General features: G+C 41.6%; 1 protein-coding gene across 2 annotated transcripts in view; it reads right to left on the bottom strand.

Annotated features, from left to right (window-relative positions):
* Positions 1-14,249, bottom strand: part of ADAMTS2 (ADAM metallopeptidase with thrombospondin type 1 motif 2) — a 261,886-nt gene that overhangs the window by 47,839 nt on the left and 199,798 nt on the right. For both annotated transcript variants that reach the window (XM_055811750.1, XM_055811749.1), the window contains 2 exons: positions 13,888-14,087; positions 1,860-1,943 (listed from right to left, as the gene is read on the bottom strand). In XM_055811750.1, the coding sequence (XP_055667725.1) occupies positions 1,860-1,943; positions 13,888-14,087 (284 nt within the window). The remainder of the gene's footprint in view (positions 1-1,859; positions 1,944-13,887; positions 14,088-14,249) is intronic.

Raw genomic sequence — 14,249 nt, 5'->3', positions numbered from 1 at the left:
ATACAGAAATGCAAGAAAAATTATCTTCATGGTTATTTAGGGCAAGCTTGTGATGCTAGAATTATTCTATTTTATGCCCTGCTGAAACCAGCAGGATAACTCAGGAACTAAAACGTTGTCCACTGCAGATTACGGATCTAGAACCCAGAAGCAGACTACCCACAAGGAGATTACATAGTGCTACCCGCAACTGTTATTTTTGTGATGTGGCCAAAGACCCACCAAGAAGTGAAGGTTTTCATGCTCCACCCACTCTCCTCTCTAAAGAGGATTAATATGAGATTGATAACTTTCAAATTATCAATGGACAACACTTAAACCTTCACAAAAAAATAAAGATTCTTCAGGTTAAATGAGGTCTACAGTAGTTACAATCTGCCAGCAGAAAAATGGCAGACGTTATCAGAGCTCAGACTGGTGCAGTTCTATAGAGCTAAAGACGGACACACATAACAATTATGAAATACTTACGAAATAAGGACAGCAAAGAAGTGACTAGCCCATGTGCTAATTCTGCTGGCTGCTACTACTACTTTTATGGGAATGATTAGTCAATCTGCAATCCCTCAAATTGCAGCAATCACAAAGATATTTCAATTATTTTGTAATTTAAAGTTAACTACACCATGAACTTTCGATCACAAAATGACAAATGTGACCTTTTTTACCTTTTATTTTAGGACACACATCTGATTAAGCTTATCCCAAGCATGTAACTACATCATCATCTATATCACTGCAGGAAGGGCAGAGATGGATTGGTGTGTTCCCACATGGGGAAGCTCCAGCAGAACAATTCAAACCAAATCCAGTAACTGGTCTCCAGCAAAGTCCAGACTAAAATTCAGACCTCCCTCACTTGTGCCAGGGAGGAAAATTCTTAGCTGGTATTGAGCAGGGTAAACTGGTGAATGTCAGTGGAGCTTCACCACTGACACCATCTGTGCTGGCTCTTCACTGATAGCATTTCAGGAACTTGCATGAACACACACGGAGTCTTCCAGAACCCAGGTTTGTTACATGAACATGCAAATGCCAGCAACTCCAGTCACAGAAAGGTACATCAGATTTTAACACTCTGCTTTGAGCAGCTGGGCATGCTGCTGTATGAGAGCGCACTAAAATTGCATGTCCTTAACCGAAGCATTTGTCAACATAGTCACATCGCCCTGTTCCTGCTTCCATGGAATTTCATGTTAATTTGGCAAAAACAGGACACAGGTACTGAACAGTTCAATACTTTTGAAAACCATTTAGTATTTCATTCCTCTTTACCCGAGTTTCACCTGTAGAGTAACCCCTTCCACAGAAACAGAGAACAAACCCTTGGTGTTCTTAATTACAGACCTGATCTGCAGAGCTCCTGCCTTCTGGCCCCTATCCCACAGAACTCACACCTAACTTTAAGCACATGTGTAGTCCCGTTAACGTTAGGCACAAGTTTAAATGAGTTCTTGGAATAAGGCTGTAGCCCTCAGCATCTTGCAGAACCGCTTTTGTGTTTACTGTCACTTACATACAGTTCTACCACAACACCTTGTGTTTTCTTTAGGAACCAAAATGTTAACTACGTTTCACAGATTATTTCAAACAAATCTGAAAAGATAGACTGCCAGAGCTAAGCAGCAGCTTAAAATGACACAGGGAAAACCCAGAAGAAATTGAAAGTATTTGAAATGTGATGTTCAAAAGATAAACAAATATATGTAAACATAGAAGTTCTTTATATTCATAGACCGGTAAGGACAATGTATGAATTAAAATACAAAGCTGATACATGTCACCAGTAACTACACTGTTCATAAAAGAATGAAGTTCAGAGATATCGATGTCCTCTATTTAAATTAACCTTTACTTACCTTGCCGTGGCTCAGCAGGATTATCCTCACCAAGACAACATTAATGTGAGCACCCAGGGACTCATCATGATAAATTTCATTAACCTGCAAAAGAGTTCAGCACTTTAACCATGGTATTGGCAACAAGGAACTATGAAAGCAGTGATACAGCCGTACCTTTTATGCACTGCCATTAAGCCAAAGATCACTTTGTGATTCTACATAAAACAGGAAAAATTCCACCAATGTAAGAGGGAATGTTTTCTTTTCTAAACTCTGCTGTAGCCTCCCAACAGCTCATAATTCAGGAGATCATTTAAAATCAACACATCATCAGAGACTTCATATTAACAGGTATTTAAGTGGCAGCCTAAGCATACCTAGACGTATCACAGTGCACCTACACAATGCAGCTGAGCCAATCCAACAGCTACTGATGCTAAGAGGGAAGATTCCCAGCTCCTCCCTACCTCATGGCAGTGGTGTGTCCCCAGCCCAGAGCCCAGTAATCCAAGCAAAACCCTGAAGAGCTCTCTGCTGGGCCAGACTGTGCATGGGGAAGGTGACAAGTGAGCAGAGGGACAGGACCTCTCTCCTGAGAGCCATCTGCTGGATGGGCTCAGCTGCACCCTGTAACTCTCCCATCTGGGACCCATTACATCACATCACACTTTGACAAGAGGATACACCTCCCTCAAAAAGTGTGGTTGGCCACATGGGCTGCCTTTATTGTGTGTCAAAACTAATCAGCGTTAAACTTTGCAAGCAGAACAAAAGCTACAAAATGCCAGCAAATTAAAAACTGTCTTCTCTTTTCACACTAGAGCTACATAACTGAACGTGCACATGGGGAAATCACCGCAGGAACACTGAAAAGAAAACTGTAAATATTTGAAGTAGAGAATGAAATGTGGATGTATAAAGATTACTTGGGAAACACTGCTACCAGCAAGCTAGGCAAATATTAACTGTTAGAGGCTGGTGTGGGTATTTGGTGATGCAGACTGCATGAGACGCAGCCAAACAGCAGGAGGTTAGCTTTACAAATTAGAAGAGGCAGATGAGTTTCCCTGCAAGGCAAACATCTTTCCTAAAACCTCCTTCCCTTGGTAAAGGTTGCACCAAACTGGACTGCTTTGCTGGCTGGACCTAAATTTCATTTATTCCTACAAAGTAGATTCATTACTACAAGCTAGTAAGTAACTTTCAGAAAACCTTTCATTAGAAACATAGTAAATAATGTCCTGTTTCTTCCATCAGCCCTAGTTTTAGTGGTCTGTCTTTTACCTCTATAAAAATCATCAAAAATAAATACATCAGTGTAGGTTTTGCTAAGCAATCCTCACTGACAGTTTAAAGTCAATTTTAATTCATTTTTATCAGTATTTTTGGATATTTTTTATCCATTATTTTAGGATATTTTAGGATACCATCCTAATTTTATGCCTGGTAAAACCCAAGTTTTCGGAAGTCCTGAGCATCCTCTGCCTGTGGTAAGGAGGCAGCGTGGCTGGACGGCGGCCCCAGGAGCAGGCATCTGCCTGGGCACCTAGGGAACGTGCTGTCGGATGCCCGGGATCCAGGCTCGTTGCTCATTGCTGAGCAGAACCTTGGCTAGAAGATGGTGGGTGAGGAACCCATGGCTACAACCAGCTTCAGGGGCCACTATTTACATTACAGCATAGAAGCGGCTGATCTGTTCAGATCTGCTTTGTAAACAACACCTTTGGAAATCAGATAATTTATTTACACGTCTATATAAGATTTATTTTCCTGTATTTAAAAATATCTTTTACTTTGAGGACCATTACCAAACACAGATTATAAAGAGGAAAAGCATAAAAATGCGTATCGCTTCACGAAAATTCTTTCACCCAGGAAAAAGACCCTTGCGTGTTGTCAGGGGAGGCAAGGATATTAATTTGCCTCGCTCTTCATGTAGTGGGAAGAGAGCACACACATTAAGGATATGAGGCTGAAATAGGCTGTAAATTACATATACATGAAATTATTACCAAACAAAAACTCCTGTGTATAGAGGACAGTAAACACAGCTTGTAAATAAGTACTTAATTAGTTCATAAAGCATAATCCAAATGACTGCACACCGCTCTCTCATTAACTTCCAGAATTTAACCTAAGCCTCTTTTAACAATAGTTGAGTAACGGAACAACCGTATCGCTGTTGCGTGCCAAAATGAAACTTGGCTTGAAAACGTTAATGGAACAGAATTGAAACACTGTTTGACTGTTCCTGCAAATGACATCTAACAAACAAACTGTGAATGAACAGAAAAGCACAAGCGCTGTAAAAAGCTGCTTAGTTCTCTTGGAATACTGGATTTTCTGCAAGACAGTGGGTCAATTCAAAACTCTGGGTCTTGGTTTCATTAATAAGGATGAGTCCAACCCCTCTTCACACAGCAGCTGAATTGAACCCTCTGCGCCCTTCTCTAAGACAAACCGTGGCTTTACTAGAAGTATCTCACTGCACATAGATAATACACTGAAATAGATGCTTTTCTTCTTTTCAGCACGGCCTAAATTGCACCTATTTGTTTCAGGAAATTATTAAAGGTAAGAGATCCAAGCAACTGAAAGTTGTGCTTTCAAATGTACATGAAAAGTGCACACACCGAAAGGGCCTCCACAATCCCTAGCTCAGATTCTCCAGATTTCTACCTGCTCCTTTCAACAGGAAAGCGAGTTAATTTAACGCAGTTCATTGTATAGGGCACAAAATGACAAAATGACCAACCAACCTGTGGTATCAGAAAGCTCCAGACTCTCATCCAGCACAACTGTTGAAATGTTTGTTTCAAAGCAGAAATTATCATGAATATAATGAATATATGTGTTCAGATGTCTGTGTAATGAATACACATCGGTGTGAAAACAATTACATAGTACTTTTACAGCACTGCATCTCCGTGTACTTCAGTAGGACATCCTGGTTTATATCAACAGAAGAAAAATCATAGTCGATCTCCTGTTGTTCTTACATCAGTAAGTCTAAAATTATGTTGCTGCATAGGAAAAGAAAGTACACAGAGGCTGTCCCAATATCACACAGCTCCTGAACTGAAGGCAGTGAATGAATTAAATCTTGTTAGATGTCCTACAGTGATTCAGCATTTATAGAGGGTGATGAGGAAGGCTGGGTAAATCTCAAAGAATTCAAAGCATGGTGGAATACTGTAAAGAGACTTTCATCAGGCTATTGTAGTTCACAAACTATTTTGGGATAACTTTGGTTTATTTTTCTGGGATACTTCAATCAAAGCAAAACATGCATTTCTATTTAAAGTTTCTGTTCAGAAATCAGGTTGGCACAGATTGGTGCTACATAAGAAAAACAAAGACTTCATTTTTTTCTTCTGTCCCTCCCTGCTTATTTTATAATTCTTCTGCCCTGAGCAAGTTTCAAGTCAGCACAGTAAGCACATACAATACATCAAAAACCCCAACTAAAGACAAGCTAAGTATTTGTGAGATGCATCATGCTTTGTAACAGAAGCACTGCAAAGTTTTTAACATTGAGCAAAGCAGGGCCCAGTCCCTCAAGTGAATTTTGAAGTGTGCTATAATACAAATAGTAATAAAGAGGCTGCAGTTTTGCTAGTCTCAGTGTGGAGTGGGTTACCTACTGATACAGCTGGCAGGATTTTTAGGGAAAGTCAAGTGGTTCCCTGAATCTCTAATTAAACCAATGCACAACAGGAGAATTATCTGCATATTTTGGCAAGTCATTGGCAAAGTCATTGATGCAGTTTGAAGGAGTTACCAGCATTGCAAAGTTTGTTAGTGTCTGCTACGCAAAAGACAGCCCACTTCATCACAACATGGCTCCATCCCACTGAACCATAAATCATCGCGGCTGAACTCGTCCCCAGGCGCACCCTCTGCAGCGCCATGCACTGCACCGTACGGCTGGCTGAGCACCGCATCCCCAGGCTCCCTGAGAACGTACCCCTGGCGGACATCGCACAGTTTCCACCTCTGGCTACCATCAACCTCAAACGGATCTGACCCAGCTACAGCGGCCATCAGAGGGCATATCTCATCATTTGGAGAGGGCACAATACAAGATGCAGTTTATGCATCTGGCTTTTCAGTCACCTCAAATTGCTGATCCATCCAACCCAATTAGACTGCTCTTTGATCACCCAACATCCTTATGTAACTACTGTTGCAGAAACTACCGATGGCTACGTGCTCTCGGGCGGAGCAGGGACCACGTGTGGATCTCTGCCAGAGCGATAGCGGAGGAGCTGGAGAGCATCAATGTCTTCCCCATGGGATGGCAGAGCTCCTGGCAAGCCATTGTTTGAGCCCAGCCCGAGATGCAGCTCATTCATCAGATCATAATTATCTGCAGCAAAGCCTCAGTGCCTGGTGGGCATCCAGTGATTGTCTATTTCTGTAAGAAACGGCTGTTTTGAATTACAGAATAGGAACCAGAAATGTCATGGTGGATACTGAGCACAAAGTTTTGTAATCTGACACTCCCAAAAGTGTTCCCCTCTCACTTTATTTTTCTGTGTTCCCACTTCAAACGCCACTATCCTCTTTATTCTCATCGCCTCCTTTATGCTTTTGAAGATCCCAAACTAACATTTCTAACATTCCCAAAGCTTCATCTTAATCCCACAGGAATAACATTACATCAATTTCTCGTGAGATAAACTATGGTCTCATATAAAGTCATCAGGCAAAATCCAGGGCTCCCAGTCTCCCTTTCTAGTCCTTACAAGGCATTTCCTCATTTCCTCAGAGAAGAACTCTTTTTTTCTGAAATCTCTGTTGAGCGTCACAAGGGAAAAAGAATAATGAAAGCACACCCTACACATGAAACCTAAAAGGTCAAACCGTGATCTCAGATTTGGAAAACATATATCATTCTGCTCAAAACCACAGGCAACAGGCAGTTTTAGAAGAGCTTGGCAACGTACATCCTGAAGTGGAGATAAGAATCTGGCATTTTGTATGCAAATATGGGTCCGAGTCCTGATTTACCTTCCGTGGTGTGAGAGTCAGTAGATGTTACCAAGTCCAAGTTAGCTGCTTCTGATCAAAATGAAAAACATTCCCCAAAGCAGATGTGTTGGCAATACACGGGGTAGCTTCATGTTACGGGTCTCTATCTCATCTTTGACTGTAACTTTGGCTTTAGAAAGGTCATAGACTTTGTTTTCTGACTTCATGACTAATTTATTTTTCTTAGTTCCTCCCTAAGGCTCTTGAAACTCCTCATTCTTGCCCACAAACCACCGCTCTGAGAAGTTTCTCTAAACACTGTAAATTACCTTTGCACCAAATGACTCAGTATTTTTCTGAATTACTGTCTCAAGACCACTTTAATAAAATCAACTATCGTATCATAAAATAATCAAGCAGATTCATTTATTATAGTACTACAAGGGATAAGGGCATGGTTTCAATGTAATAAATATGATGACCTCTTCAAATCTAAGTGGTTTGGTTAAGAAAAGCATCCAAAATTTGAAAGCTGATACTAATTACCCATACTCCATCACACAAACCACACTGTCACAACTCAAAAGTTCCTAACTGCAACCTTTACAGCTAAAGTTCATGTTGATATTTGGAGTAAAGGAAAAAATATCTGTAACTACCATCTACTTCAAGGATGGTACCAAAACCTGTGTGATGCTCTGTGCTATGTCCAACAGGGCATCAAGGCACATTCCAGCTAATAATAATGAGCAATGCTCACCTAATTGACACTGGAAATAATACCCCTGTGAAAACGAGTAAAACCTGTAAGAGTTCAGAGAGGGCGTTCTGCAAGACCTCCTCAAAACCCAATCACAAGTACAACTTCCACTGTAGTGTGGCAATTAAGATAATGAACAGAAATAATCTCATGAGGCCTCTTTAGAAACTGTTCTTCTCACTAGTCACAGCTACTGGTTTATAATGAACAGTCAAACCATGGAATTAACTCACATGCATATATTGAAGTTTTCAAACAAGCTGCAATTCAACTATTGACAGCTGAAGTCGCTCAGATGAATAGACCTGGACTTGCATTTGTTATTTGTGGAACTTCTTAGAGTTCCTTCAGATCTGAAGTGTACATATTGAAATGAACTGAATTGAAATAATGAGTATCAGTGCTTATGAATTACTTAGGTTTTTTTTAAATGCAGTCAATTCTATATTACAAATATTCTTCCCGTCTAAAAAAAATGCTTTTTATTTTAAGAAGCATGATTCTGAATACAGGGTGCACCATTATTTCAAAGTATTCAATCATCACTTTCTTTTTAACAGCTTGAATTAGACATGCTTTCAGGTTTTCATCCAACTGCCAGTTAGAAACCGATGGCATTTCTGCCCTTTCCTCTCATTAGGGACTTGCTGCTCTGTACCTGCAAATCTTCATCCCTCATCAGCCAGAGATACGAAAGCAGAAATCTCATCTATAATAGTAGTATCATGTTCAACCTATTAAAGAGGATGGATAACATATTCAAAAGTGCCTCAGGGCCACAATTTCAAAGATATGTAGTGCTGAAAGATGCAGGTGAAAGACTCCGGGGACTTTCCAAAGCCCCCAGCTGCATAACTCCCATTGACTTCAATTATTCCAATGAAAAGTTGTTTAATGTATTTGTTCTGTTCACTTAAAGTCCAGGAGGGCATAATCCCATGGGCTAATTTTTAAAACTGATTCTCACTGACTTCAAAGGCAAGTAAATGACTAAATATTCAGATAAATCTAGCCCAAAGTGAGGCATAAATCCTATTTAGAGTCTATCTCTGTTTGAAAGAATGGCAGTTAGGCACCTGTCTCCTTTGAGGAGATGGGTTTAGCATCGCAAACATTTTGGCCATATATCCATTACACAGATATAACAGAGGCCAACCTCTAAATACCGCAATATCACATCTTTTACAGTAAAGGGATGGAAAGGAAATTAAAGACTTTTTCCCCTGAAAATTGTCCAAAAAATCAAAAAAGTTACATACTTTTGTAGACTTCTTCCAAAAAAATGCAAGGATGACAAGTGCCAGCATTTGAAAACGAGGTAGTTGAGGAGTTGAGGAATATTGTGGAGGAAGAAAGAAAAAGTATACAAGAAAAAGCTAAAACAGGGACCTCAATGGGGAAAAAAAACCCACAATATGAAGAGGGGCATGGAAGTTGAAGACTTGAAGTCAAGACAGATAGAGCCAGTATGTTCAAAACCATTTGCAATTAAGCTTATTTCATGAGACTTTGCTATTTGGAATGACTGAAATATTGGAAGATCACTTAATCTGCTTCTGCCTCTTTGGGAAGTCTGTTTTGAAGATATCCATCCTGGATGTGACCCTAAACACAGGATTGTAGAGGCTGAAATATTCACCCTAATCAGTAACGCAGGCTCAGCCAGATAAATGTACTGGTGAGTCTCAGGTCTGCTGCTCTTCCACAGCAAGCAGCAAACATCCTGCTTCATCCTGGAAACCATTTTTAAAAGGACTACGAAATGACCAGAGAATTTCAGCCCCAGGGCTGGCTACTACCAGAAGCCACTTTAGAATTGTTTAGGTTGGAAAAGACCTTTAAGATCGAGTCCAAACGTTAACCCAACACTGCCAAGTCTCACTAAACCATGTATCCAGGTGCCACATCTAAGCACCTTTTAAATACCTCCAGGGATGGTGACTCCACCACCTCTCTGGGCAGCCTGTTCCAATGCTTGACAACTCTTCTGATGAAGAAATTTTTCCTACTCTCCAATCTAAACCTCCCCAGCACAACTTGAGGCTGATTCCTCTTGTCCTGTCACTTGTCACCTGGGAGAAGGGACAGACCCCCCCTGCCTACACCCCCCTGTCAGGCAGCTGTGGGGAGCCAGAAGGTCCCCCCTGAGCCTCCTCTTCTGCAGGCTGAGCACCCCCAGATCCCCCCGCCGCCCCCCCACCAGGCTGGTGCCCCAGCCCCTTCCCCAGCCCCCTGCCCGTCCCTGGACACGCTCCAGCCCCACACAACCAGCCCCAGCCCCTGGGCCCGGCCTGCCCAGCCCCCTGCAGAGCCCCCTGCCCCCCGGCACATCGACGCTGCCCCCAGCCCGGTGCCACCCGCAGCCACACTGAGGGGCACTGGCTGCCCTCGCCCGGGGCACTGACAGAGACGCGGGACAGGGCTGGCCCCAGCCTGAGCCAGGGAACACCCGTGTGCCCAGCACCAGCAGGATGTGACTCCATGCCCCGGCCGCTCACCCGGGGACAGCGCCCGGCCCGGCCACTTAGCTCAATAATGTGCATCCAGCACCCTGCTCCTCCTCCCAAAGCATCCTGCAGTGAAATCCTTTTGCCTCCCAAGCAACAAGATTATTCTCCAATGCCACTTCTAGACTTGTACTTTTCTAATATTTCCCAAACACTTGTATGAGCAGACAAAATCCCTGGGTTTTTTAGCTGCCTTCTTGCTGAAATTAAATTACCTTCCATGCTCTTGAGTAAACTACAGAGCGGCAAGATACGGCCCAAATATCTCTCCTCTGTTGCAATGCTCCTGCATGCTATAAATATAAAGTTAATTTGTGCAATGTGTGGGATCACGCTTGGAAATGAAAAGCACTGTGCAAGCTAATATCCTTCCCAGGAAAAAACACAGCATGACGTACAAAAGAAAATGGTGCAAGCAAGAGGCAGCCGAGGGTCTCTAAAATGAAAACAATGGCATATTTTCCAAAGATTGACTGAATGTCCTAATGGTGCTGACCAGAGGAAAGAGAGGATGTCAAGAGAAACCAGAGGTTTTGTATGAGGAAATGACTGGAGGATGAAAAGGGGGTGGCAAGAGGCCGAGCTCACTGAGGTGAAACGGCTGGCATACAGTCAGGCGATACATGGCTGCAGCCCAAAGTGTTAAAAATCCTCTGGCGTCTATCACCATTCGTTTGGGAGTGACTTCACTTCCAAACTTCGGGATAAATATTAGCACAGCTATTCAAGATAGCCAGGACACCCAGCCCCTGTTTTTTCTCACTTTATGGCTTTTAGGTGTGGACTGTAACACATCACTTCAGCAGCACAAAACAGATTTTACTGAATAAGTCATTGCGTTGGGCTTGAAAAAAAATATTGTTTTGATTGGGTTGGTGGTAGGGTTCCACCCAAGATCCCTGGGAAAAGTTCATTAAGGACAACTGCTCACACCACCACACAATGAAACCAAGGGCAGTGGGGAGAAGCAGCCATGCTGGCAGTTCCTTCTGGGGAAGTGATACCGTGCCTCCAGGAGCTTGGGCATAAAAGAGGATTCACCTGGGATTTATTTCATTTTTGGAAACACAGAAATTCACCTATTTGGACACCCTCTTATCTTTAGTAAATATTTCCACTACTATTTTATTTACTTACTATGCATTCTGTGACTTTATGCTTACTACCTTGTTACCGTACGAAGCTAACTGATTTTATGCTTAATGCCTTGTTACTGTACAAAGCTAATTGATTACAACCATAAAACCAGCAGGTTATGCACAATCGGATGGTTATGGTAGGATCTTCCACCAGATTTAAGAAGACAGCTGGAATTTTTTGTAGCTATCTCTTCTTTTTCAGCTACTCTTGGACCTATGCATCTCATTAGCAACATACTGCATACATGTGTTCCCAAACAACTAGAGATCCTGAGGCTTTTTATATTGGGCCCATTTCCTACCAAAAAAACCCCCAAAAAACACGCCCAAAAAAACCAACCAAACAAACAAAAAACCAAACCCGAACAACTATGCAAGGAGGTAGAAAGGAGCACAATGGAAGAGTCACTGTGCGAATTTCAGCAAAGGAGATCAAAGCAATAGTCTACGCTGAAATACACCTTACATCCAGCTAGTAATGAGGGCAAGAGCTGCAGGAGCGGCCAGCTGGAGTTATTCTGCTGAGAGGAAGAAGTTCTGTGTTGTGATGTCCTTCGACACGATACAGGTTCCCAGCATTGCCTGGTATCTGCAGTAACAAACCCCTCTTGCCTTTCTATACTGGAGCAGTGCTTGGAGAGCTGGAAACAGAACTGGTTACCATCACCCATCCCTCCCCCAAAAACAGGGACTCCAGAAACCACCTGAGTTTTGCCAGAAAGAACAGGACAACACTGATGGCAGCTGAAGACTATCCAGAGCCTCCTGAAGAGGCCTTGGGGATTTCAAACAGCACCTCGTATTTGGACACAAGGCAAGGGACACATCCTCAGTCCCCAAAAGACACGTTTCTATCTCAGATCTCCCAACAGATCAACTGCTGGCCCTGTGGGTACGGTTACACAGGCTGCACTTTCTAAACCACTTGCAGAGACAGCATGCTTAAAAGTTGTCATTTCTCACAATTTGTGCGCTGGATGGTTTGCTAAAATTAGAAAAAAGTATATTCCAGAGCTGGAACATTTACGGCTTCTTTGTCATTACTGTAGTTTAACTCTTAAAAATAGATTTAAGTGACATGATAAGTAAAGAGTCCTGTTTAATCTATTTCAGCCCATTTGCCACATTCCTGGTTTGGCCTGTTTGGCTTGTTAATTTAGAGATGTATAAAACCATCTGTTTCACTGTAGACTTTGTTTTAAGCCTCAGAGGAAACAAACCACACAAATAAATGAAATTCACTATGTCATTTCTGTTAGAATATATGTATTTACAGCCATCAGACCAGGCACTAAGTACCCTATAACTCTAATGTTAGCAAAGGTTTTTAACTATTTACAATACTGTTATAAAAAATCAGTGCAACTGAATTTATATCACACCAGGGATTTTCTTAAATTGTATTCCACCTCTCATTTAAAGTGAAAAACAGTGACATTCCACACATTGGTAGAGAATGTAATAAAGAAAGAAAAAAACAACCTTCATAATTAAAAAAAATATATCTTGGAAAAAAATACATCCCAGGCAAATGTACCTAACAGCCTGGATTTCTGTCCATCTATCTGCCTCTATGGTTTGTAATGCCAAGAATTCACCTACAGACGCTCATCCTCTTGACATGACTGTAAATTGCAGCAGTCATACTCTATTTGTTAAAAACAGAGCAGACCCACAATTTTTTACTCAACGATATTTCACTAAGAACACACATTCACTGAACCTAAAGACTTTACAGAAGCGTGTTTCGCTCAGAAAAGACTCCTGCTCCAGACGAGAATGAGAAGGAAGAAAGCCATCCCTGAATCAGTTGCCTATGAAGGGAGCTACCACTCGCTTCTATTTTTTGGCCAGAAGAATAAAACATATTTTGATTTTTATTTATAATATAGCTAATTTTAAAAAACTTGATTGTTTTCCCGTAAAATAGAGTCCTTGGTTACTGACCAGGGTACTACAGAGATGCTGGGGCTGCTGCATTGATATTTAGAATGAAAAAATGGTTCTTTCAAATATGACATTCTCTAGTCTCCTTTCATCATTACTACACTATATAGTCTGTTGCACAGACTATGTTTCTGAAGATTAAATATTTAACTAAGGAAACCTAAAGATGTCAGTCATGGAGTAACTACTAAATCAATTTAAGAAAGTTCAGTGGTATATGGCATAACATTTTACTGCAGGGTGAACAAGGAGTAGGGAGGTGGCCTGGGACCCAAAGTGGTTGTTGAGGAATCAAAGAATTTGACTGAATAGTTTTAAAAATGTATAAACCAATCAAAGTTCCTAATAGAATCTTATTTGAAGACAGGTCTCCAAACCATGGTTTTCAGCAGGGAGCTTAGGTTAAGGGAATATACAGCTAAAGCATAATAACTTCCAAGAACCTGAGCCCCTGACCCTGTGTCCCCATCCACCAAAGCACACAAGCAGGACTTTGAACATTTTAAGAGTCCCACAGTCATATTCTTCCTTGGCTCCTTTCCCTTCTTTCCTTTCTCCCCTTTCAGCTTTTCTGAAAGTGGCCTGGATTTTCCTCCTCGAGTTATTTTATCTTCTGCCATGAGAAAAATCTGTTATGTCTTATTCAAATGGCTAAACCAACCTACATTCGCTGTCCTTTCAGTCCCTTCCCACAGTGCAGTTAACGAGGTGGTACTCACAATATTCATCAGGGTCAGCAGGTATTTCTGAACATGTTCTTTCCCATGGAACTGAACAACTGAGTCATCAACCCCCAGAAGGACTTCGATGTTGTAATCATCCTCCGTTGCATGCCTTCGATAGCGCTGCCTCGATCTATGCACCTGGTCTTCAATAAAGCTCAACGCACTGTCGAGACTATCCAAATTAGTGAGGTTAGCTGAAATTAAACAGACAAATGAGTTATCAACCAAGAGAGGTTCAGGCTCAGGTCTCAGCTAAACTGGTATAAATTTGAAGTGGCAGCATTTGTTATGTTCTGTGTGTTATATAACAGCATTAGTTCCACTTAATGTCAATTAAAAATTACCTAAATGAGACA

The sequence above is a fragment of the Falco peregrinus genome, chromosome 8, assembly GCF_023634155.1.
Source record: "Falco peregrinus isolate bFalPer1 chromosome 8, bFalPer1.pri, whole genome shotgun sequence".
Classification (NCBI taxonomy): Eukaryota; Metazoa; Chordata; class Aves; order Falconiformes; family Falconidae; genus Falco; species Falco peregrinus.
The sequence above is the reverse complement of the archived record's forward strand: the minus strand, read 5'-3'. Positions and strand labels throughout refer to the sequence as shown.